The sequence below is a fragment of the Pongo abelii genome, chromosome 15 (assembly GCF_028885655.2).
Source record: "Pongo abelii isolate AG06213 chromosome 15, NHGRI_mPonAbe1-v2.0_pri, whole genome shotgun sequence".
Classification (NCBI taxonomy): domain Eukaryota; kingdom Metazoa; phylum Chordata; class Mammalia; order Primates; family Hominidae; genus Pongo; species Pongo abelii.
The window spans coordinates 94,661,422-94,687,621 of NC_072000.2; the positions used below are offsets into that span (position 1 = coordinate 94,661,422).

The 26,200-nt window shown below is 42.0% G+C and overlaps 1 protein-coding gene across 4 annotated transcripts in view; it reads right to left on the bottom strand.

The window, feature by feature from the left end:
* The window catches only part of NRDE2 (NRDE-2, necessary for RNA interference, domain containing), a 54,967-nt gene that overhangs the window by 20,830 nt on the left and 7,937 nt on the right, over positions 1-26,200 (bottom strand). For all 4 annotated transcript variants that reach the window (XR_008513162.2, XM_024231958.3, XM_054530400.2 and 1 more), the window contains exons 2-7: positions 20,398-20,506; positions 18,966-19,199; positions 14,801-14,950; positions 6,109-6,556; positions 4,890-5,295; positions 3,417-3,550 (exon numbers count right to left, since the gene is read on the bottom strand). Coding sequence is in view for 3 of the 4 variants with exons in the window: in XM_024231958.3 (XP_024087726.3) it covers positions 3,417-3,550; positions 4,890-5,295; positions 6,109-6,556; positions 14,801-14,950; positions 18,966-19,199; positions 20,398-20,506 (1,481 nt within the window). In the remaining variant the exon portion in view is untranslated. The remainder of the gene's footprint in view (positions 1-3,416; positions 3,551-4,889; positions 5,296-6,108; positions 6,557-14,800; positions 14,951-18,965; positions 19,200-20,397; positions 20,507-26,200) is intronic.

The following is a 26,200-nucleotide window of genomic DNA, read 5'->3' on the forward strand; positions in this document are numbered from 1 at the left end:
CTTGTACAAAACTGCTGAGTCAGTGGGCAAAATCCGTGCTGGTGGATATAAGAGAAGCTTATGATCCTTGAAATCACGGTTGCCATCAGTCTTTGAAGTAGATACATGCTACACACCCCGAGATAGAAAAAAGAACCATCTATCATGGCAGGCAGCTTTCAAGATAACCCCCATGACCCTACCCCTGCCTCGTGGTTTTCACACTCGCATGTGAGCTGGACCTAGTGATTCCAACACACAAAATATGGCAAAAGTGATGGGAGGTCACTCCCGAGATTAGGTTACAAAAAAATCAGCTGAGGTTCAGCAAGAAGGGTCTCCAGATGGGGAGGAAGGGAGTAGTTTCCTAGTTCTTATCCTGCCAGGCCAGTCTAACCAGGGACAGTGGCACTGCCAGTTCACCTAGTGTCACTGGACCCCCGAGCTAATTCCTAAAGTCATGCCGCTTTCAAGATATTTTGAAAGGAAAGTTCCAACAAGACAGACCACGAGCTACATGAGATATGGTTGAGCACAACCATATCTTAAGTAACTATATATTCCTAACACCTGGCACAATACTCACTGCCTAGCAGGGACTCAATAAACGCTTGTTGGCACAGATCTGAACAAGGTAGGCAACCAGGGAGTAAAAAGGTCTGCATTTTTTATTTTTTACTTTTTGAGACGGAGTTTCGCTCTTGTTGCCCAGGCTGGAGTGCAGTGGTGTGATCTTGGCTCACTGCAACCTCCGCCTCCCAGGCTCAAGCAATTCTCCTACCTCAGCCTCCCGAGTAGCTGGGATTACAAGTATGAGCCACCACGCCCAGCTAATTTTGTATTTTTTTTAGTAGAGACGGGGTTTCTCCATGTTGGTCAGGCCGGTCTCCAACTCCCGATCTCAGGTGCTCTGCCCACCTCAGCCTCCCAAAGTGCTGGGATTACAGGCATAAGCCACCGCACCCAGGCTAAAGGTCTGCATTTTAAAGCCTGGCCCCATTAGCGCCTCCCTCATTCATTCCGACATTAGGTCTGCAGTGTGTGGTAAGCAGCTCACTGGCAATAAATCTTTCCCTATGGAACAGAATGTGAACACAGCAATGAACAGAAACGTGATCATGTTATCAACTGGAAACAGGACTGTAGAAGTGAGCCAATAACCTACTCAATGAAAGCTTTTGTAAGAAACCTTTTGAAGAGGACACGCAGGCTTCCAGTGGGCACAGCATGGGCCATGAGCCACAGGATTATCCAGCCTGAGCCCTGGGCAGTGCCACGCATGCCTGGAAGAGTATTGCCTCCAGGAGAGTCACGTCAGGGCAGGGCAAACGTCCTGACACGTCAGTCATCCTCAGAAAGGGGGACCAGGAAGACTACGCTCCCTCTTTAGAGGTCTGGCTCTTGTAAGAGTGAAGAAAGAAAGTTTACTTAAGAAAAAAATTTTTTTTATAATAGTGTGATAAATGAGTATAATCTATTTGTTTATTCCACAGAAACACAGACCAGTAATATCAGACCTGCCTGTGTTAAATCACACTACTGTGTTTATGGTAACAACGTCTCTCAGTTATAAAAGCAATATGGAATATTATTAAATAAGAAACTTTATTCCAAAGTTGTCATGTAAATGCTTTGGAATTACATGTGCTGTTCGTGTCTGAAACCTCAAGCACGTGGATCAGGGTCTCCCAACACTTTAGAGCAGTGGTCTTTGATGGGTCACATTTGTAGGCAGAACCCTCCACCCATCACTCTGTTCTTATCACAGTGGGTCTTAGGAACAGGGCAGGGGGAGGGGGTGAGAGAAATTCTGATCCTGACCCACAAGGCTCCTTAGAGTCAGCTGAGAATCACTTCTGTAGTACAGCCTATTCTTAAAATCTCACAGCATGTCTTAAAATTACTCTGTTATATGGCTTATTAATGATTGATAATAGCAATTTAACTGGTATAATTCTTTAATCCAATTTTTTCTAGAGGTAGCATCATGATAAAAACGGTCTTTACTGGCAATTCATGAAACTCCCACATGATGGAGGCCTTGGCCTCTCAAGAAACACTTTGGAATGTTCACCATCAACTCATATATTCTGTTTATCTTCCACTAGACGTCTTTACAGAGTAGAAAACTGAGTTTTATTTAGTGGAAAAAGGGAAAAGATACATTTTCTTATATACATAGCTCTATAAAAATTCTTTATTTCTTCACTTATCTTCATTTATCTCAAACATTGGCAATGCTCATTTGTCATCTAAAGGATTAACCCTTCCCCAATAAGGATCACTGTTGACAAGGTGCCTCTGTGTAATTTCATTTGCAACTCTAGCGAAGATTGTGGGTACTTAGAAGGTTAACTGGGGAAGTGACGCAAGACCCAAACTAGAATGTGTAAGGGTGGAAGAGAGTAAACAAGGTTTAAAATGGCATGACAACTGTTTCCCTGACTGGGGGAGCTAACCAGCATTTAAATAAAGGCAGAAAGAGGATAGGGGGGAGGAGGGGAGGGGAGGGGAGGAGGGGGAGAGGGGAGGGGAGGAGGAGGGAGGGGGAGAGGAGAGGAGGGGGAGGGGAGGGAGAGGAGAGGAGGAAGGGGAGGGAGAAGGGGGATGGGGAAGGGGGAGGGGGAAGGGGCAGGGGAGGGGCAGGGAGAGGGGAGGGGGAAGGGACAGGGGAAAGGGAGGGGATGGGGGAGGGAGAAGGGAGGGGAAGAGGAAGGGGAAGGGGGAGGGGAGGGGAGGAGGAAGGGGGAAGGGAGGGGAAGGGGGAGGGGAAAGGGAGGGGATGGGGAAGAAGAGGGGAGGGGAAGAGGAAGGGGAAGGGGAGGGGAAGGGGGAGGGGAAAGGGAGGGGATGGGGAAGGGGGGAAAGGGGAGGGGGAAGGGGGAGGGGGAGGAGAAGGGAGGGGAGGGGGAGGAAGAGGGGAGGGGAGGAGGAAGGGGAGGGGGAGGGGAGGAGGAAGGGGGAAGGGGAGGGGAGGGGAGGGGAGGAGGGGGAAGGAAGGGGGGGAGGAGGGGGAAGGAAGGGGAGGGGAGGAGGGGGGAGGGGGGAGGGAGAGGGGACGGGAGGAAGAAGGGGAAAGGGGAGGCGAGAGGAGGAAGAAGGGGAGGGGAGGGGGGCAGGGAAAAGAAAAGGAAAAGGAAAGGAGGAAGGCAGGCAGGCAGGTAGGCAGGCAGGGTGGCAGGGTGGGTCCTCAGAGAGCCTTTATGTTGTGAAGGAGGGGGAAGCTTCTTTACCTATCCACATCTCACCACTTTCATTACAAAACTTTCCTCAGATCACTGGACTATTTCTGAGAAGTCCTCCTCAGCAGACTGATATAAAGGAGGATATGATATTTTAAAAACACTACCACACCACCTCTCATTATCCACACCTTCCCCCTCTCCCTCCAGAGAAAGAACCAGGAAGAGAGAGATGAGGCAAGCAGAGCTGGGTACCTGTCCTTTGGTAGGCAGATCTTTCACGCTGTCAGGTTTGAAGAAGGTGAAGTCCACCATGGCCTGGAACAATGAGACGGCCTTCTCAGAGTGGCCAGCCTGCCGCAGAAAGTGGCACTGCTGAAGAAAGAGTGCTGCGAACAGGAGGGCAAAGGGGAAGAAGCCTGGTTGATACCATTAAAGGGAAAGAACGTAACTTCTCAAAACAGGCAATTAACACACTGAGAACATCTTTCACCTGCAATCACTATTAATTTACAAAGCTGTGATACATGTCCTGATTTAAAGCATCTCACACAGTATTATAATCCAAGTGTTTGTTCTAATTTTTGTATGAAACCATCACAGAACACAAATATTAACAATAAAAACTATATATAGTACACAAGTCAAGAGGTTGGTCTGAATGCTATCAAATAATCAGAGCTCATTATTACAAGAAAAATTATAGAAAAAGGATGGCGTAGCAGATTTTTATCAGAAAGCAAAGAGCTGTATTCAATTGATCACTAGATGGCATTAGTCACCAGCAACTTTCATCCTATGTTCAGAGTCGGCTGTAAACAAATCAAGGTTCCATGTCTGAACATTCCAGTTCATCTTACTTGTGGTACAATTCCAGCTACTAAATAACACTAAGCTATTTGTGTAGATCACATACAGTAACAAATTCAAGACTCTGTGTCAGTGTGATAAATGCTTATATTTTGAGAGCAATGTATTTCTATCTTTAGATGCCAATAGTAATTAATACTCAATAACAGAGGTTGTGATTAAATAAATGCCTGCTCTGTGCCGGACACTGAGCTAGACTCGCCATGGATTATCTCATTTACTGTGCACCACAGTCCTGTAAAGCAGGTTTATAGTATTGTTGCTAATGGAGAAACTGGGGCTCAAAGAGGACCTGCCCAAGGACACACCAGAGCCAGTGAAGGGCAAACCCTTCAGGATTCAAGGTCAAAAGTGATACTCTCTGGCTCTGCATAACATGCAGCCTCCAACATCTCATTACTGTCAAAATTTATATTCCAGGTTCCTTCGGGACACACCAAAAATGTTAACAGCATAATAATACCCAAAACTTCTATTTATGCAGTGGTTCCCAGTCAGGGCATCTCACGGACATTACTGCCTGGGACCCTATAATTGCGTGAGACAGGTACATGCATCTCGACAGATAAGGCCACCGACTGCCAAAGCAGTTAAGAGACTTGCCTATGTTTACTTGGCTAATCAGCAGAAACTTGTCCAGTGATATCTTAACTCTACTGGCTCTATTGCCCCTACCTGCCCTGGGAGCTGGGGGCAAATTTGTTATCAAAAAAAGTCGTAATACTTTTTTAAAAAAATCAGTTCTATCAAACAATTTATACTTTTTCTAGAATAAATCAAAAATAGATCTTCATTTTCAAGTAAAGCCAAAAGAAAGTCTAACTCCTCCCACGTAACTGGATCTGGTTATCTCCTTACCAAACATGGCCTCTTCCGTGCCAGGCAACGCAGGGTGAGATAAGATGCTGCCATCCTTAACAGCAGACAAAGTGCTCAAGCATTTTCCATAAAGACTGTGAATTTTTGATATCGAAAAGGTACTAAACTGGCTCTGGCAAAATAAAAGGTATTTCTGCCAAAGGGCTGTATTATTGGGATGCAAAAATATCAGTTTCTGCCACTCTCTGACCAGAGTGGAGGGCTCCCAGAACTCTGTGCAGAGCTTCAGCTTGGCCAGTTTCAGATCCACACTGCTCTGGTTGCTCTCAATGGCCCGCTCCAGAATGGCCAGCTTCTTCTCCAGAATGAGCTTCAGGGACCTCTTTCGCTTTTCCTGCTCTCCTTCCTCGATGGCATACAGGCCAGGACTTTTCATGACCTCGTCCTCAACAACAAAAACACCAATTTACAAATGCAAATGGACCTGGGAGATCCTGAGTTTCAACAATGCTTAGTGATTTTCTTACCACCCCCTAGGGACTTTCTTAAACCACTAGTTTGCCACAATTTCTTTTAAAGAAAACCTGGATCCTAAGGTGCTTGTGTCACCTGATATGTTTGATCTTGTGTTTATCACTTAATTATCCACTCTCTGCCATTTTAAGCTTTGATTTCTGTATCAATGACTAGCATACAATGCCTTGAAAGTCTTTTCTGAAGAGCAGACCTTACCAATAAAAGGGACAAATGTGGCACAAAATATGGTTAATTGTATGAGTGGTTCAAAATTAGGGACTCAGACAAACCTACAAGTTTTCGAAAGAGAATGCATGGCTCTGACTGGGTAATACACTGAGCAGCCCTCTCTCTTTCACAATTCTGTGAGCCCTGCCTGTTCTGTTTGTACTTCAGGAATGCCTCTCCCTACCTGGTGAACATCTCTTCTTTCAAGACTGTGTTGAACTTCACCTTCTCCTTCTTGGTAGCTCTTTCTCCTCCCTCAACGCAAGTCATTCCCTCACTCCACTCCCAAGTGACACATTACAGCATTTACTACCCCAGGGTGCACTTATTTTTCACATGTCCATTTTCCTCATTGGACTTTGAGCGAGCTCAGGGCAAAGGCTCTATTCTAATAATCTTTGTATGCCCAGTGTCAAATTTCCTTATTAGCTCAAAAATTGCTGCAGAGTCCATCAGTTTGCCCAAAATCAGGAATGTCCTTCTAAGGTAAGCGAATTGGGACGGCAACACATACCTGAAAAGCAACGAATGCCATCCACAGCTGCGTATCCCGAGGATTCTCCCGCACCCTCCTGTTAAACTCCTCCACCTTGGCTTTGAGAGCCGCACTCTCGCTGCCTGGCTGTGCGTCTGGCTGCTTTGATTCCTGCTCTGGAGGACCCTGTCCTTGTAGCCACTGTGTGGTTGACTGATCATAAATCCCCAGAGGATTCAACCAGGTTGTAACAGGAGCCGCATCTTCCAAGTCCTTCACTGGTATAAAGGAGATGGGCTCAGATGAGGGAGGTTCAGTTTTACTGCTAATGGCAACTCCATCGATGTTCATTAATCCCACACTCTTCTTAGTAAAATAGCGTTCAACCTGCTTGCGTGAATGCTTCTTCTCTGTGGAAGTCCCTTCCCAAGATATGCACTGCTTCTTAGGGTTAATGCCAAGGCAGGAGTCTCCTTTCCTCTTGTATCTGATATTAGAAAAAGAAAAAAAGTTACTGAGGGAATATGTGTACTACCTCTGAATGACTGAAGGCGCATTAGACCTAAACTCTCGTTATGCAGGTTCACTGCATATATCCAAATTCACCTCACTTTCAGATTGTTTCTATTTGGAGATACACAAGGACCAGCAATTAACTTTCTTTCTGCCTGGCTTGACTTCTTCCTATAACACTTCAACTCTTCTTTAACATCTCATGAATTTAAGATCATGCCTGTCTTCTAGATCTTAGTAATTTCTATTTTCCTGGAGCCTTGTAAAGAACTGTCACACACATTATGTCACTTGATCATCACAGCCATATGTGACAGGCAAGGCAAAAATTATCATCCCTTCTCTTAACTGTTTCTAAATAAGGACACTGAGGCCTGGGAACCTGGATCATCTGTCTCCTAGACCAGTCCCGTTTTCTCAATATTTTCCTGTGTCCCTACTTAAGAAGATAACATATAGGCCTAAGATTCTTTTTTTAATCCTGAAACAAAGTATGTCAAATGAAATTACATTTGGTTATTTTCTACTCTAGAGGAAAAGAGGTTGGGTTCTAAAACGCTTTTATGGAACATGTAGGCGTCCCCAGAGTTAACAAACACATGACTACTGAATATTTGCACAGGCAAAAGCTAAGGAAAATTGTACATTTTTCTGTATGCATGTTAACAAACAATTCAATTTTAAAACCGGGCAAAAGATCTGAACTGAAATTCCACAAAAGAAGACATGAGTAGCCAATAAGCACATAAAAAAAAAAAAACTCAACATCATTAGTCAACAAGGACATGCAAATTAAAACCACAATGAGGTACCCCACACACCAACTAGAACAGTGTTAATATTTAAAAGGTTGACAACACCAAATGTTGGTAGTAACCTGTGGAGTAACCAGGACTCTCATTTGCTGTCAGCGGGAATGTAAACTGGTATAATCACTTTGGGAAAAGATCTGGCTGTTTCTTAAAAAACTCAACACAGACCTAACCTATGACCCAGCAATTCTATTCCTACATATTTACCCAAGAAAAAGGAAAGCACATGTCTACACAAAGACATGAGCACAAATGTTCTCGGCAGCTTTATTCCTAACAGCCAAACACTGAAAGAGTCCACGTGTCCATCAATAGAAGATGGATAAGTAAAGAGAGGTACAGCCATACAATGGAATACTACCAGAAGTAAAAAGGAGCTACTGGTAAGTGCCTTACGGACGGATGATCTCAAAAACATTACGCTGAGTGAAAGAAGCCAGATACAAAAGAGTACACACTGTGTAATTCTACTTACATGCATTGTAACAGGTAAAAATGAATTGAGGGTGGAAACAAATAAGAACGGTGATTGCCTCTGGGAAAATGGGCTATAGACTGACCAGAAAAGAGCACGAGGAAACTTTTGGCGGTCAGAGTAATATTTCACATTTTAACAGAGGTTCGGGTTATACAGGCGTGTATACATTTCCCAGAACTCAAGAGAATGAAGCTTTGTGCATTACATTGCATATAAATTTTCAATTAAAGGAATAAAACTAAATAAATATTGACCTCTAGTTAATAATACATATGCTGAAGTATTTAGGGGGTTCTTTATTGATCTGCAGTTTACTTTGAAATGCATCAAAAAAATAGGATGGGCTGATGGATGGACACATATGACAAAGCAAGTACAATACAAACTTAATGGATACAAAGTTAATGGTAGACGTAGGGGGCAGTTATACCAGCATTCACTGTAAAAATCTTTCAACTCTTGCTGTATATTAAAATTTTTTCCTAATAAAATTGGAAATGCTGTGGGGAGAAAAAGGCAGGGGAGAACTGCCTTCATCTTCTGTCAGCTCCCAGGAAGCTCCGCTCCACTTCACCTTGGTTCAGGGCCGGGCTCTCTCCTTCACCTCTGCGGCTTCTCTGCGGTCAACAGGTCCCCTCTCTAAGTGCCTCTGCCCTCCTCACTGACCAAACACAGCCAATTCCACTGCAGGGGACGATTTTCTCACACAGACATAAACATTCTCTCTCAAACCTTTTATCTAGCCTCCCTCCTAATTCTTTCTAGACTATCTCATGACAGTCTCTTGCCATTCCATTTATGAGTCAAAAACAACCTTAACAAAGGTGTGATGAGATAAAATAGCACTAATGTAGGCCGGGTGTGGTGGCTCATGCCTGTAATCCCAGCACTTTGGGAGGCTGAGGCGGGTGGATCACCAGAGGTCGGGAGTTTGAGATCAGTCTGGCTAACATGGTGAAACCCTGTCTCTACTAAGTATACAAAATTAGCTGGGCGTGGTGGCACACGACTGTAATCCCAGCTACTCAGGAGGCTGAGGCAGGAGAATCACTTGAACCCAGGAGGCAGAGGTTGCAGTGAGCCGGGCTCAAGCCACTGCTCTCCAGCCTGGGCAACAGAGTGAGACTCGGCCTCAAAAAAAAAAAAAATAGCACTAATGTAGTTCTAAACAAGGCTGCCATTCCCTAAGGAACAAACTTTGAGTTAAAAAGCTAGTTTTGCTCTCCTTTATCCTCTTTTAATAGTATTGATTCCTCATTAGTCTCGCAAAAAATATACAGTATTTTAGATATTCATATAATCTCTTGAAAAATGTTTACTGTTTCCTGACTTTAAACTAACGGCTGCATTTTTATAACAAATTAGATGAAAATGATAAGGGAAGGGGAAAAATGTTACTGGCCTACATTACAATCTACTTTCAGACACTATATGTGTTTCAGTATGTATTTATATGTGTGCACATACATCCTTTTTAAAAATAGTTGATATCACATAGTTTCAGGCCTTCCTTCCTACTTTAAAGCATCTCCCCATACCATTAATCTTACAAAATATAATTTGTATTGACTTCAAACTGTTCCATTGTATGGATGTGCCATAATTTATTTAACCATTTCCCAATCGTTAGACATTTAGGTTATATCCAATTTATCACTTAGCATGAGATCTTAATAATTATACAGGACCTAGGCTGTAATTTAACACAATGTTTCCCTAAATGAAGGCACTTTTGCTATAAAATCCTTATCAAATAATCAACTAACGGCCAGGCATGGTGGCTCACACCTGTAATCCCAGCACTTTGGGAGGCCGAGGTGGGTGGATCAATTAAGGCCAGGAATCTGAGACCAGCATGGCCAACATGGTGAAACCCCATCTCTACTAAAAATACAAAATTTAGCCGGGCTGCTCTTGAACTCCTGACCTCAAGCGATCCACCCGCCTCAGCACTTTGGAAGGCCGAGGTGGGCAGATCACAAGGTCAGGAGATTGAGACCATCCTGGCTAACATGGTGAAACCCCATCTCTACTAAAAATACAGGGATTACAGGTGTGAGCCACTGCACCCATCTACAGAAAAATTTGTAGGGTTTCCCTCTGTTACCCAGGCTGCAATGATGCAATATAGCTCACTGCAGTGATGCAATACAGCTCACTGCAGCCTCAAACTCCTTCAGCAGTCCTCCCACTTCAGCCTCCTGAATAGCTGGGACTTCAGGCACATGCCACCACATTCAGCTAATTTTTTAATTTTTTGTAGAGACGCAGTCTCACTATGTTGCTCAGCCTTGTCTTGAACCCCTGGCCTGAAGCGATCCTCTTGTCTTGACCTCCCAAAGTGCTGGGACTACAGGTGTGGGTCACTGCACTTGGCCAAAAATGTTTATATATGTGAAGTCCTTAGAAGGGTGTCTGCCATATAGTAAGGGTTAGATAAGTTTAAATTATTATTTTTATCAAAGTTGGCTCCTAAACATAAGCCAACTATTTTATCTGGTGTATAGCCAAAGAAATAACAATCTATTCCAAAAATGGAGAAAAAACTGACTGAGCTTAACTTCACTATCAGACAGTATATTAGTCTTAAGGAATTCTCCAAATATAGATTGACTCTAATTTTCAAGTTATACACTAACTTTAGAACCTAACCCCTGCTTACCACAATACTTCCACACACAGTGTCACTGCGGGATGCTCACGGGAGGAGAGGATGTGCTACTCTATATTGAACCAAATCTGACTTCCCAGAACTTCCACTCATTAGTACTGGTTCTAACTTCACAAGTCACACAAAACATTGTCAATCCAGCCTCCAAGGGACAGTCCATCCAAGCTTAAAAGACAACGATCGGGGGTGGGAGGGGGGGAAAAAAAGAAAAAAAGACAATGATCATATCCCTGCCTAGGCCAGATGCCCATCTAGTCCTTACATGACAGTGCTGGTCAAATCCTAACCGTTCACCTTCATTTCAGTGCTCTCGGCGGGTCAGTGTTCCTCCTAAAGTGTGAAAAGTCCCTAACCGTTCACCTTCATTCCAGTGCCCTCGGCGTGTCAGTGTTCCTCCTAAAGTGTGAAAAGTCCCTAACCGTTCACCTTCATTCCAGTGCCCTCGGCGTGTCAGTGTTCCTCCTAAAGTGTGAAAAGTCCCTAACCATTCACCTTCATTTCAGCGCTCTCGGCGGGTCAGTGTTCCTCCTAAAGTGTGAAAAGTCAGTATCTGACACAAAATTGTTAACTGCAAAACCAGTTCAAACTACTTCAACTTTGTCAATAACAGAACAATGAGTTGTTGTTCAGTTGCAGTGGACCCACAGCTCGCAAGTCACAAGCACACACAGATGAATCAAGTGTGCCCAATTAGTGACCCCAAAGCCAGGGAACAAAAATGTCAACCGCACGGGGAACCAAGGTATCTAAACCAAGGCGCATGGACCAAATTAAGAAGTGAGGAGAGTTGCTGCAGTATGAACTTAAGAGCCAATAACCCACAGGCCGGGCGCGGTGGCTCACACCTGTAATCCCAGCACTTTGGGAGGCTAGGATGGGTGGATCATGAGGTCAGGAGGAGATTGAGACCATCCTGGCTAAAACAGTGAAACTCCATCTCTACTAAAAATACAAAAATACAGAAAAACTAGCCGGGCATTTACCTTCCCAGAGTCCATGCATGTGAGTTGGGTCGCATGCATTGGCCCAAGGGAAAAAAGAAAGAAAGAATAAAAGCTGGAGAGAGTGAAGCGAATGGAAGATACAAAGTGGGATAGAAGAATTAAATCCAAAGCGCCAGGCAATCAAGATGAATGCAGGTTGAATAAACTTGGGCGAATTTTAGTGGCATACGGGAAAAAAAAAAAATAGCTGGGCATGGTAGCACGCGCCTGTAGTCCCAGCTACTTAGGAGACTGAGGCAGAAGAATTGTTTGAACCCGGCAGGCGGAGGTTGCAGTGAGTCGAGATCGCGTCACTGCACTCCAGCCTGGGTGACAGAGCAAGACTCCGTCTCAAAAAAAAAAAAAAAAGAGCCAAGAACCCTACACTGACTGTCTCCATAACCCAATCAAATCACGCCTCGATGCACTTTCCTATCTCCCTCACAGTTACTCTCTTCCTATAAAACACACAGACCCCATCTGGGGGAGACAGATTCAAGTGCTGCCTCCTGTTGACCTTGCAATAAAGCTGCTGCTTCTCTCAAAAGCTGGTGCCATAGTACTGACTTCTATGCACTTGAGGCATTAAGCCCATTGCTCAGTGACAGTATTCCCACTGTCCTCTCACCAGCTCAGATTGCCATGGGATCAATATCTTCCCAGACCTGGACATTAACAGTTATATAGCTACTAATCCAGGCAAGATTTGTCTTGTGTAAACTTTACCAAATGGCTAGGAAATAACAATGCCCTAAGCCCTTTAGCAGTGGTATCCTTGCGGTTTAGATTAATAAGGCTGTTTCCAATTACTCTCTTCCTAAGTCTGTGCCATTCATTAGCAGAAGCTCAAGAGCCACTCTTTGTTAGTACATTCCCCTCCTTTCATCTATTAATAAATACTAACCCTTTAGATTTGCACACCAATTTCCAATTCCATATCAAATATTCTGATATTTGAGCACAAGGCATGGCAGAAGTTACAATTTCCAATTTACAAATGAAACAACAGAGGCTCAGACAAGTCAGGTGACTTGCCTGGGACTTTATTGCTAGTAAATGGCAAAGTCACAAAGAGAACCAGAGTCCTCTGTTTCCAAATCTAGAAAACGTCCTACCACACACCCTGTCTCATCTTTCTGCATGGGCGGTGAAAGAACATTTGAAATGTGAAGCCAGAGACACGCAGGTTCAAATCCCAACCCTGCTACTGCCTGGCTGCATGATCTTGCGCAGTTACTTAACCTCTCTGAGATTCCTTTTCCTCATTTGTAAAATGAAGAGGGTTCTCCTCCTCCTCCTCCTCACAGAGCAGCTGTGAGGATCAGACAGGCTAACTTAAGTGAAACAATGCGCACAGCACCACGGCCACTACCTCATGTCCTCCAATCTCTGTTTGTTGACTGCCTTTTTTTTTGAGACAGAGTCTTGCTCTGTTGCCCAGGCTGGAGTGCAGTGGCACAATCTCGGCTCACCGCAACCTCCATCTCCCAGGTTCAAGCAATCATCCTGCCTCACTCCCCTAGTAGCTGGGATTACAGGCATGCAACAACATGCCCAGCTAATTTTTGTATTTTTAGTAGAGATGGGGTTTCACCATGTTGGCCAGGCTGGTCTCGAACTCCTGACCTCAAGGGATCCACCCGCCTTGGCCTCCCAAAGTGCTGGGATGACAGGTGTGAGCCACCATGCCTGGCCCAGCTGCCCATCTTTTACTGGGAATCTACCACATCTGGGGTAGTACCCTGTGGTGGCATGGAAAACCAAGTAATACCTCAAGGAGCATTAAGATAACTCAAAAATATATGAATACATTGAAAATATAATAGTCATTTATGCTCAACCATAAAGTTGCCATTGACAGTAGGTAGATTAAATATGTACTGAATAAAACAACTGTTATTAACTCATTGGGAAGGAAATTTTAGTTGGAATTGCTTACGTGGTGAGGTATAATGTCAGGATGAGTGACAATAGGATTAAAATTTGGAGATACAGCAAAGTAATGGAAATGGAAATTTATTTCACAAAGTCATTAGTCTATAAAGAATAATAATCTTCAAGATCTCCTCTTGGCTTTATAGTCTAAGATTGATGATTCTCTATCTTCAATTCTCATTATCTGTAAACTATCTGGGAACACACTGTGTGTTATTGTTCTTTATGTTCCCCATGGTTTCTCACAAAGTACTAAATGTCTAAAGCAGGGGTATCAGATATGGTTTGGCTGTGTCCCCACCCAAATCTCATTTTGAACTGTAGTTCCCATAATCCCCACGTGTTGTGGGAGGGGCCTGATGGGAGGTAATTGAATCATGGGGGCAGGTCTTTCCTGTGCCGTTCTCATGATAGTGTCACGAGATCTGATGGTTTTATAAAGGGCAGTTCCCCTGGTTTTATGAAGAGCAGCCACCACGTAAGACATGCCTTTGCTGCTTCTTCACCTTCCACCATGATTGTGAGGTCTCCTCAGCCATGTGGAACTGCGAGTCCATTAAAACTCTTTTTCTTTATAATTTACCCAGTCTCAGGTATTTCTTCACAATAGTATGAAAATGGGCTAATACAGTATCCAACCTTTTGGTTTCCCTGGGCCCCACTGGATGAAGAACTGTCTTGGGCCACACATAAAATACACTAATACTAATGATAGCTGATGAGTTTAAAAAAAAAAAAAAATCATAATGTTTTAAGAAAGTTTACAAATTTGGGTTGGACAAGTTTGGTCTAAAGGGTTTAGTAAGTAGTCAAATATTTTTGATTGCCAGATTAGAGGGGAAAAGTTCAAACTCATTACTAAAGCAAATATCACCTATTTTTATGATTATCTGATGGTGTATGCTAGAAACATTTTGAAAAAGTCCTTACCACTAAATGTCATTTTTTAAATGACAGATGTGGGGGGTGGATAAATGAAAGCTTTCCAACTTTAAAAAATGACATATAGGTTAGACCAAATGGTTACCAGATATTCTGTCACAATTAATTATTACAAGGTAGTTTTGGATTCGCTTATTCAACAAATACTTATTGAATGCCTACTGTGCCAGGCACTATGCCAAGCACCAGGGATAAATAAGATTAATCTGACTTGACTTCAAGTGTTAAGCTTTCATTTTAGAATATGAGATGAGACATGTGCCTGAACAATGCAATAAATAAAACCCAACAGAACTGATGAAAGAGAGAAACAGGCAGACGGACAATGCCAAGAGAGTTCTGAGGAGAAAAAAGTTACTTTCCTACAGCGAAAACTGGGGGAAAACAAGGTGACTACCTTGCTATATCCCCTCGGTAGAGAGACTTGTACTCCCAGTTCGCAGGATCTGGTTTCTTATCTGTTCTGAAGGTTTCTCCCGTTACAGCCTGAATGTCCTCAAGCCAAACAAAGCGATGTCCAGTATCAGCTGCAGCATTATTTCCTTGACTGTGGGACAAAGGAAGAAGAAGGGAGAGGCACTTTAAAAAATCTTCCAGTGACACAGGTGGCATTTTCAGTAATATGAGAGTTAAACACGTCAAACTCCACATGGCATCAAACACACCTAAGCACATTAAATGTACACGTGCCATAGAGATGGAAGCGGACTCTAGCTCTGGGCAAAGAGTTTTAAAAAATAAAGCAAAACCTGTCACCACTAAATGACACTCTACCAACAAAAGAAGTCTTCCTATCTCAAAAATTAACCTGAAGAATATAGGTATACAGGAGTTCTTTTAAAATATATCATTCGGATTACTGTAACCTGAATTTCAAATATATTTATAAACAAGGTCTTTTCCTAAAAAGTATTCCTGCTCTGAGGCACCTTAGAGGGCTAGGCAGAGGGAACTCCCACACCTCCAAAGGTGACAACACCGACATTCAAGTGTGCTGCCCTAACTTCACCTAACTTACTTGAAAGTGCCTAGATACTTTATTCCAACTCAAAACTTCTCTAAAAAGCCATGGTTCTGAACTGCTCAGCCTCCAACATCACTTAGGCTTGGTCTCAGTCTCATTTTTTTTTTTTTTTTTTTTTTTGAGACAGAGTCTCGCTCTGTCACCCAGGCTGGAGTGCAGTGGTGCGATCTTTGCTCACTGCAAGCTCCGCCTCCTGGATTCACGCCATTTTCCTGCCTCAGCCTCCTGAGTAGCTGGGACTACAGGTGCCCGCCACCACGCCCGGCTAATTTTTTGTATTTTTAGTAGAGACAGGGTTTCACCATGTTAGCCAGGATGGTCTCGATCGCCTAACCTTGTGATCCACCCGCCTCGGCCTCCCAAAGTGCTGGGATTACAGGCGTGAGCCACCGCGCCCAGCTCAGCCTCATTTTTATGGTCTGGACTCTGTATTCACCGTTTTGCTTATATGTCTGGACCTCGTACATAAAGGGCAGAATCACGAGGCTCCCCTAAAGACAAGACCCTAATCTATCTCTCTGAACCAATGTGTAGGCTGGCAGACTTTCAGCTCAGATCCAAAAGGAACCACTCCCGTTAAGTGAGAGGGAGGGAAGGTTTTTCTGGCATCTAACATCTTCTTCCTCTAAAGAAAATCAGTTCATAATGCTGCTGACGCAAGAAGGTGACAAAGTAGTCAAACCAGCTATTAACTGTTGTTCTATCTCTGCTTTTCAGCTCTGCCCAGGTACAAATAAAGATTTTGGAGGCTTCTTAATTATTCTTGGCAGGGCATATAAGGGAATGGCATTTCAGGAACACTAAGTAGCTACTCAATAAATAGTTGTTGAATGATGAGCCTCAGGTTAATGTATGGAGATTTTAACACATTTCCCTTCAGAACAACTGCAGAGGGCTTTCTGTCTACAAAAACCATAAGGGGCAATGAAAAGATGGAGAGCCTACCGCAAACTGATTGATGCATTCGAGAAATAAATGGAAAGCCAACTGGGAGAAAAAAAGGAGAGGCCAGCTGCAGACCACCCCTGAGGAGTCAACAGGCCCTTTCCTCTCCCCTTGGAGGTACTGAGCTAAGGAAGCAGGATGTGGTAGTCTGGGCTGTGTGCAAGGAAGGAGCTGCCTCCACTTGAAGGTGAGGGAAAGCTCATCCCAGAAACCCAAGGTCAATTAGTAGCTGTGGCCTCTTGGGAAGTCATTTGTCATCACCCTGAAACAGTCTCATAGGGTCTGCCACCCTCATGAACCCACTTTCCTGACATCACAGAAAGACTCTCACAACCCACTAATATTGTAGTCCTTGTCTACGTGGAAATAATTCTTCCAGGTCACCTTCTCAGGAAGAGAATACATAAGTTAATAACAAGACAGTAAAAGAGAAGGACAAGAACAATCTTAATAAGGATATTCTATAAAATATCAATAAACTTAAAAATGCTATCTGGATCATAAAACTATCAAGAGGCTGTAAAGATTCCCTGACATGATTAAGCATAGGCTGAAATTAACTATCCTTCAAGTTCTAAATATAGTTCCTGTGTGGTTTCGGGAAATCCTTTAAAACTCACTTTCCCCAGCTATAAAAAAGGACAAGTAGCTAGAAGGTGAGTTTTGGGAAGACATAACAATTAAAGTAGCTTGCTTTAAAGACACAGTAAAAAGTAAGGATACCAATAACATATTCATTCATTCATGTAACAAAAACAAATTCAGTGCTTACTCTGTAATGGGCCCTGTGCACCAAGTGCTGTGCGAATATGGTGGTAAGCAAGACAGGCCTGATTCCTACCCTCAAAAATTCAGTCAAATTCAGAACCTTTTTGCTTGACTGCTTTATTTTTTCCTCTAAAGAGCAAGCTTGCGGGCTGGGCGCAGTGGCTCATGGCTGTAATCCCAGCACTTTGGGAGGCAGAGGCGGGTGGATTACCTGAGGTCAGGAGATTGGAGATCGAGACCAGCCTGGCCAACATGGAAAAACCCTGTCTCTACTAAAAACACAAAAATTAGCCGGGCGTGGTGGCACACGCCTGTAATCCTAGCTACTTGAGAGGCTGAGGCAGGAGACTTGCTTGAGCCCGGGAGGCAGAGGTTGCAGTGAGCTGAGATCGTGCCACTGTACTCCAGCCTGGCTGACAGAGCAATACTCTGTCTCAAAAAAAAAAAAAAAAAAAAAAGCTTGGGTTACAAAAATTAGCTGGGTGTAGTGATGCATGCCTGTAGTCCCAGCCACTTGGGAGGCTGAGGCATGAGAATCGCCTGAACCCGGAAGGCGGAGGTTGCGGTGAGGCAAGATCGTACCACTGCACTCCAGCCTGGGTGATAGAATGAGACTGTCTAAAAAAAGGAAAAAAAAATTCCTGAAGAGTTGCAAAAATCTCAACAGCACTATTTCTTTTTTAGAGATGTTCTAGACAGGTACCTAAGTTTTCTCCCTTCTAGACCATATGAGCAAATAAAGGAGAAAGTTAAATGAGCAATAATTCAGGTAGTTTCACCATATACCACCTGTCCCACCTACAGCCAAATACCCCTCTACTTAGGAAAACATTCAACTAGGCACAGAGAAAAGGCTGTATTGAGCACCTATGCTGTGGCCATTCTGTAGAATGAATTGAACAATATGCTCAAGGTAGAAAGCAGAGTAGGCCACAGTGGCTCATGCCTGTAATCCCAGCACTTTGGAGGCTGAGGCAGGTGGATCACCTGAGGTCAGGAGTTCAAGACCAGCCTGGCCAACATGGTGAAACGCCATCTCTACTAAAAATACAAAAAATTAGCCAGGCGTGGTGGCAGACGCCTGTAATCCCAGCTACTCGGGAGGCTGAGGCAGGACAATCGCCTGAACCCAGGAGGTAGAGGTTGTGGTGAGCTGAGATTGCACCACTGCACTCCAGTGTGGGCAATAGGAGTGAAACCCTGTCTCAAAAAAAAAAAAAAAAAAAAAAAAGAAAGAAAGCAGAGTAAAATATGGGAGAAATAAAGCCCCCAAGGAATGGAAACACTGTAATCATGAGCTGTTTTCCACTGCCTTCGACATAGTGGTCTTAAACAAATATGAAAAAGAAAAGGAAAAGGACAAATGTAACAATTATTTAAGTGCTATGTTAATCTTAAAGTGTGTGTGATCATGTATACACACAGGAGTTGATAGGAGTGACTGAATGAAAGATACATCAAGGCAGAGAAAGAAGATATTTCTCTTACCCAGAGTGTGGAGACCCACGGCCCTCAGAGAGGGAACCGTTATCTATGTGGTGCACTAACTCACAGACCCACTGTGGCACATCTGCCATCTTGTGAAAATCCCAAAGACTTTTTGTCTAAAACAGACTCACACAATCATTACTGTGTCTAAATAACATTTCTCAAATAAAATCGTGTCCCTAATTTTTTTCCTTCTCTTTTTTAAGCTGATATAATGGTAGAGCTCTCTTCTGACTGAGTGACTAAATGGTTATTCAAATATCTAATTTGCAGCAACAATTAAGGGAGAAAAACTCAAGACTTAAAATATCATAGGTACTTGAGAACAGCAACCTACTTCGGTTTCTCAGATTCCTTTTTACTGCCTCCGACGCCTCTGGAAGGTTTGTCCTTTTCAGAATCGGTGTCTGTCTCAGACCTGCTGCTACTCGACGGCCCATGCTTCCTCTTTGTTTTCTTATGATACTGACGCTTCCTTTTTTTCTTTTTCTCTTTCTTCTTTTTCCTGCTTGTTTGTTTGAGCTTTTTGTTAGTGTCACTTTCATCTGAAGACTCTGATTTCAGATGACTCCTGTTTGGGAAAATCAACTTTAAAATTACTTTCTAAAAAGATGTAGGAAAAATAATACTATGTAAATAAGTCAACAAATATTTAAGAGGGAACTGTATAAATGTTCACACAGATTTACTATTTGCCCATATATTACACAGTAACTTACTGGATTATACCTCACCTGCAAGACTTAGGAATTGGACCTAAAATAATAACAGGTGAAGAAATTCTAATTTTAATAGTTTCTAAACATATACTTTCTTATTTATACATCTTTAAATGAAAGTAACCTACCACTTATCAAATACAGTATTTTTAAGACATTATTAAAGGTTGGCTGGGTGTGGTTACTCATGCCTATATCCTAGCACTTTGGGAGGCCAAGGCAAGAGGACTGCTGAAGGTGCTTGGGAGTTTGAGACAAGCCTGGGTAATGTAGCAAGACCTCATCTTTATTTAAAAAAATAAAAATAAATTTCAAAAAAAATCATTATAAAAAGGTTTATTTTCAGTGCCACATATTATGTCAACATGTCATTAATAAAAAAACCACAACATTTAATTGTGGCCCTTGTTTTTGGAGATGACAACGAGCTCTTCTTCCTCATTACTGAAATATCTAATATCTACCAACTTCCTCTCATGCATCAACTCTTCTCAATTTCCAAAGGCTTCTTACACATTTAGAGTACTGGGTTTCACAGCCTATTCACCCTGTTAATGAAATCATCTAGTCTGTATTTGTAAGAGAGCTTATTTCTCAGTTCAATGATCTAAAACAAAATTCTTTCAAAGCTGAGGAGAGATGTGTGCCATCTTGCTTTCCCTGATGTTTTCAGGCCATTTTTAATCTTATATTATACAAGCTCCCTCTCTATTTTACAAAAGGGTTGAAAATGTAACTAAAAAAATACCTGAATTATGATGTTCTAAAGGCTACTAATGAGGCTAGTAAAGTTACTTGAGAATCACAATGATGCCATTTCCCTCTTGGCCTAATTACAGGCACTAACTGTGTCATGTACTTGCCACTGCAAAGCAAAGAAAAAATAATAATACAAGAGGTAAGGGAAAATAGTCAAAGATCACCTTATTACTTTAAGTAAGAGTTTTACATAGCTCTTTTATTAGAGTTTTCTAAGGAGCATCATTTCAGCTAAGCTATATAGACAGTAAACTGACAAAAACAAAAACACATCTGTCAAACAAAAACTACCTGGTCAGCGGTGACCCTTCAGAAACATGGGCTGGGGCTGCTTCAGTTTGTTGGCTCAGGGACGTTATGGATCCAACACAAAAGCTCGGGTTGCTCAGCCAGTCTAACTCTGCACAGGCAAAAGGAGAAAAGATCAATGAAATTAGTTCAATATGATTCTAAAGCAGGGGATCTATCCATCTTATCAGCTGACATCCTAATTCACAGCCAATGTCAGCCAGACATTTTGAACAGTCAGTCCAAAGTCCACAGAAGCTGAACAGAATCCATGAAATTTTTATTTCACAGGGCATGGCTTTAATACACTCTAAAATATTCAAGACCAAAATCCCTCCGTGATATCAAACTGCAGCTTAAGCAAAAGCCATGTAACAAGTACGGGCTAAAAGGCAACAAGGCATTTTGCATTCCATCCATCCACACTGTCTAATGAGTGTGAATGCTTCCAAAGCATTAGGTTTTTATGACCTCAAATTTGATTCAGACAATTCCTAAAAGTTAAAAAATCAAATCGGCTGGGCGTGGTGGCTCATGCCTGTAATCCCAGCACTTTGGGAGGCTGAGGAGGGCAGATCACCTGAGGTCGGGAGTTTGACACCAGCCTGGCCAACACGGCGAAAAACCATCTCTACTAAAAATACAAAAATTAGCCAGGTGTGGTAGCACACGCCTGTAATCCCAGCTACTCGGGAGGCTGAGGCAGGAGATCGCTTGAACCCGGGAGGCAGAGGTTGCAGTGAGCCGGTATCGCATCACTGCACTCCAGCATGGATGACAGAGTTAGACTCCATCTCAAACAAAACAAAACAAAACAAAACAAAAGCAAATCAAATCATGCATAAAAGCCCACCATGCTTAACATTATTACAGAAGATTAATATCTTTTAAAAAATATTCCATCTTCTACCTTAGTACACTAACTTAACAAACTTTTCCTTACAATAGTACTCTTCTTTGGAAATAAAAACCCAAGATGTTTACTTTTAATGCTAAAATTATATAAATGTGAATACTGTGATGATTATCTCTAGGTGATTACATTAAATGTCTAAAGATTTTCTTCTTTCTGCTTACCATAATTTCTTACTTTTCTACAGTGAACTATTTCTAAATTACTTATTTTCTAACTTTTAGGAGTCTTAGCTGTGAAGGGAAGAAAAAAAACATGGGATGGCAGCGGCAAGGGAGCCCACGGGGGCTTTGTATTTTGTCCTGTTTTGTTTGGATGGGAGGCCAGAGGTATTCATATCCTAAAGAGGAAGAACCTGTTAAATGGTTGAAGGTACAAAAGAGAAGGGTGACTGCATTTTTGAACAGTTTTATTGAGATATAATTTACATACCATAACTCAGCCATTAGTCATGTACAATTTAACACATTTTTAGTGTATTTACAGAGTTGTGCGGCCATCTTCATAACTTTAGAACATTTTCATCATCCCAAAACAAAACCTCAGACCTATTAGCAGTCCATTCCTATCACCCACCTCCTGTTTCCCTGCCCCGCCCACCTCACCCCTAGCCAAACACTAACCTGCTTTCTATCTCTCTAGATTTGCCTATTTTGGACATTTAATATAAATGAGCTCATATAATATATGTGGTCTTTTGTAACTTACCACAATGTTTTCAAGGTTCATCCATGCTGTAGTGTGTATCACTACCTCATTCCTTTTCATTGTCAAATAATATCTCATTTTATGGATTTACCACATTTTACCTGTCCATTAGTTGATGAACACTTGGGTTATTTCTTCTTTTTAGCTATGATGAATACTACTACTCTGAATATTCATGTACAAGTTTTCATATGGACACATTTTCATTTCTCTTGAGTGGATACCTAGGAGCAGAATTGCTGGGTGATATGGTAACTCATATTTAACATTTTGAGGAAATGCCAGATTGTTTTCCAAAGCAGCTGTACCATTTTAGATTCTCATTAACAATGTATAAGAATTCCAGTTTCTCCATATCCTTTTTTGTTATATTATCTTTTTTATTACAGTCATCCTAGTGGGTGTGATGTGTTATCTTACTGTAGATTTCCCTAATGACTTATGCTGCTGAACATCTTTTCACGTGTTTACTAGCCATTCACAGATCTTCTTTGCAGAAGTTCTTTATTCTGGATACTAGCTCCTTAAGTAACTGTATTAGTCCGTTCTCACACTGCTATAAAGAAATACCCAAGACTGGGTAATTTATAAAGGAAGAGGTTTAATTGACTCGCAGTTCCACATAGCTGAGGAGGCCTCAGGAAACTTACAATCATGGTGGAAGGTGAAGAGGAAGCAAGGACCTTCTTGATGTGGTGGCAGCAGAGGAAAGAGTAAAGAGCCAAGGGGGAAGAGCCCCTTATAAAACCGTCAGATCTCATGAGAACTCACTCACTATTGCGAGAACAGCTTGGGGTGAACTGCCCCCAGGATCCAATCACCTCCCACCAGTTCTTCCCTTGACACATGGGGATTGTAGGGATTACCATTCAAGATGAGATTTGGAGGGCACCCAGAGCCAAACCATATCAGTGTTTGCATCTTAGTAGGGAGGAGACACCAGAATGTATGCTTCCTGACAACAGGTACTGTTTTAATCACTGGCTTATAGTAGGTGTTCAACAAATACTTGTGAGAAAGAAGGAAAAGAGGAAGGAAGGAAAATCCCAAAGAAAGAAAGGCATATTAAACAGCACACAAAAAAAGGGAAAGAAGTGACAGGTTCCAACTTAAGTGCCTACAGCAGGCCAAACACCAGGCTAAGAACTTATATCCTTTTCATCTTTTAATCCTCACAACAAGGCTCTATGGGAGGTATTATGATCACCATTTTATAGAAGAGGAAACTAAGACTCAAAGGGGTTAAGTAATTAGTAAGGTCATACCTAGTAAATGTTAAACAACTGCTCATGCAACCTCTTTTCCCTTCTGAGGTTGGTTCCCTTCATTTGGGCCTAATTCCCGGCAAAAGATATGTGAAACTAGTTCCTGTTGCTCACTGAGATCAAAATTATTTCCACAATAATCAGATTCTATCATGAAAAAGAAAAAGTGGAAAGAGATGGAACAAACAGTATTCAGGAAAAGATGCTCTCAAACAATTCCAGTATATTTCTATATAAATATTCTAGATAGTGATGACAGCTGGAATAAAATGTAAAGAAATACAGACATCACAACATACAGTGTGTGACTCTTCAAAGTCCTTCAGAAGACACAAGAAAGGCTTTTTAAATTTGAGAGGGGGGTCTTGCTGTGTTGCCCAGGATGGCCTCAAACTCCTACGCTCAAGCGATCCTCCTGCTTCAGCCTCCCAAGCAGCTGGGACTATAGGCGTGCCACCACTGTGCCAGGCTTTTGAGGACACAATTGAGGCTTTGCTGTATGGCACTACTGTGGGGGAAAAAAATTCAGAAAGAAATAAAACTTGGCAAGTGTATCTATTATACTAGCACTTTGGGAAGCTGAGAAGGGAGGACCACTTGAGCCCAGGAGTTCAAACCAGCCTGGGCAACATAAGCAAGACCCCAGCTCTACTAAAAAAGAAAAAAGAAAAGAAAAGAAAAAAAGAAAGAAAGCTCTTGGGTTCTGAACATGAATCATCATGGATCCTCTGTGACCTTCATGCCAATCGAATGACCTCCTGTGGAGCAAAAGGTATTTTCACCTGACAAGAAGTTGTGTTTTATTTTCTGATAGCATATTAGCAGTGGACATGCAGGGAGTACTAGAAGTAATAATCACTGTATGGTAGGCTTGGAAGGATTTTGGAAGTCCTCTAGTCCATGGACTTCCAAACTTTTCTTAGCCAAGGAACTCATTTCAAACAGAATCTTCCATAGAAGTCCAACATGAAGAACAGAAAAGGCAGGGATGCTCTCTAGTTGGGAGTTAGAGGGAGGGGCTGGGTCTGAGATGGCTCTTCAGAGCACAGCCTGGATACCACCCCCTCCCCTATAGACCAACAGCTGGAGGCCCAGCTGTGGCCAAGGGCAAGCATCTGAACCTGAATCTGTGACTCTTCATCCAGTTCTCTCCACCCCACACCATGGAGCTTCTCTTCACTTCCTCAACTAAGGAGGCTGGTTCTCCTAAAGTCTCCCTGCAATTAGTACACGGGGCTCTTACGGCAATCTTCACATTGTAATCTCATTATCTTCCCACTATACTCTAAGCCAAGGGTCAAAAACTCAAATCCTTATAGGGACCAGATTAGTAATGACTACTGTGATATTACAGAAGTGGCAAAAGAAAAAATAAACACCAACTAGCTTACAACTCTTATATCCCAGTTTCTAGCTCCCTCCCCTCCTCCCACCTGTCACTTCCCAAACTCCATGAGGGCAGGGCCATGACTATTCACTACTGTATTCTCAACTCCTAGCACAGTGCCTTGGTACAAAGCAAATGGACTCAATAAATATCTGTTGAATAAATAAAATGAATGAGGATATGCACCATATCTTTGCATGTTTATACCCTCAACACCTAATCAAATGAACTGAAGAAATTTGAAATCTTCAAAAAAAAATCCATTATCTAGGTATAAAGTACAACTAGTATAATTCTTCCTTTCCTCATTGTAAATGTATATTTAATCATTACATAAGTTAATGAATACCAACTACACACCCAGGCACAGGTCTAGGTATTGGGGGTACAGTGGGGAACAAGAAAGGTTCTGCTCACATGGAGCTTATAATTATAACCTTCACTGTCAAATAAAAACTTGCATTGTTAAATTCAATTTTAATTCAACAGAATTCTGCAGAAAGTTATCTGAGATGAAAAGATGCTTTATTAATCAGACTGCAAAGTCATTTTCAACAGTTACATCCTCACATAATTTACATACTTGATAGATATAAAACGTGTACATAGATAATTGTGCCAATACTAAGCAAGATGTAACATTTATAGAGAAGATCAGCAGCACACCAAATGCCTACGGTTTAAGAAAGAGAATCCCACTGGCTGACAAGGCTTTGGTCCTTGCAGGTTAGTAAATTACGAGTTGGAATGTGCCTGGAAATTAACACTCTGCCATACATTTTATTATGCATACACACCAAGAAATGTGGAAACAGCAGGCAGAAAAACCACTTTAGAACTACCGCCTAACAAAAATAGGCAGGTGTCTGGTAGAAATGTAGCACGTATAAATTTTCAGGGTAATTTAACAGAAAATAATATAATGAATCATCGCTGAATAATTTAAGCTCAAATACTTTTTATGAACATTTATTATGTAACCCTATTTCTCTACCACTAGTAAAAATGCTTTAATTTAATTCTATTACACACAGAGGGAGGAAGGAATTGCCATGAAAAGATTTGAACTTTAAAATATACTTTTAACTATAATTGGACAAAATATCCAAGTTCTACGTCCATTCCCCTTCTATTATAACGAAATAGCACTGATTACTAGTTTGTTTAAGTGAACTCAGAGGTAAGTGGTCCTCCTGAGATGGTAATTCAAAAAACATTTCTAGGGCCAACGTATAAATAAAGTAGTGTATATATTACGGAAGAGATTTGTTCCTTTAAAATGAATAAGTTTAACAAAGGATCTGGGAGTACAAACTTATTTATACAAAAAGCACCAGCAAACATGGCTGAGAACTGCATTTAAGATGATTATTACAGAGAACCTAAGCAAAGTCAGCCCTTCCACAGCAGTTAACCTGCAATTTGAAGAGGCCCAGGAATTCCAAAGGTATTATATAAAGGACCAAAACCCAGTGTTCTAATATCATAGCATGGTTTATAACACAAGCTCTGTAGTTAGAAGAACCTGTGTTC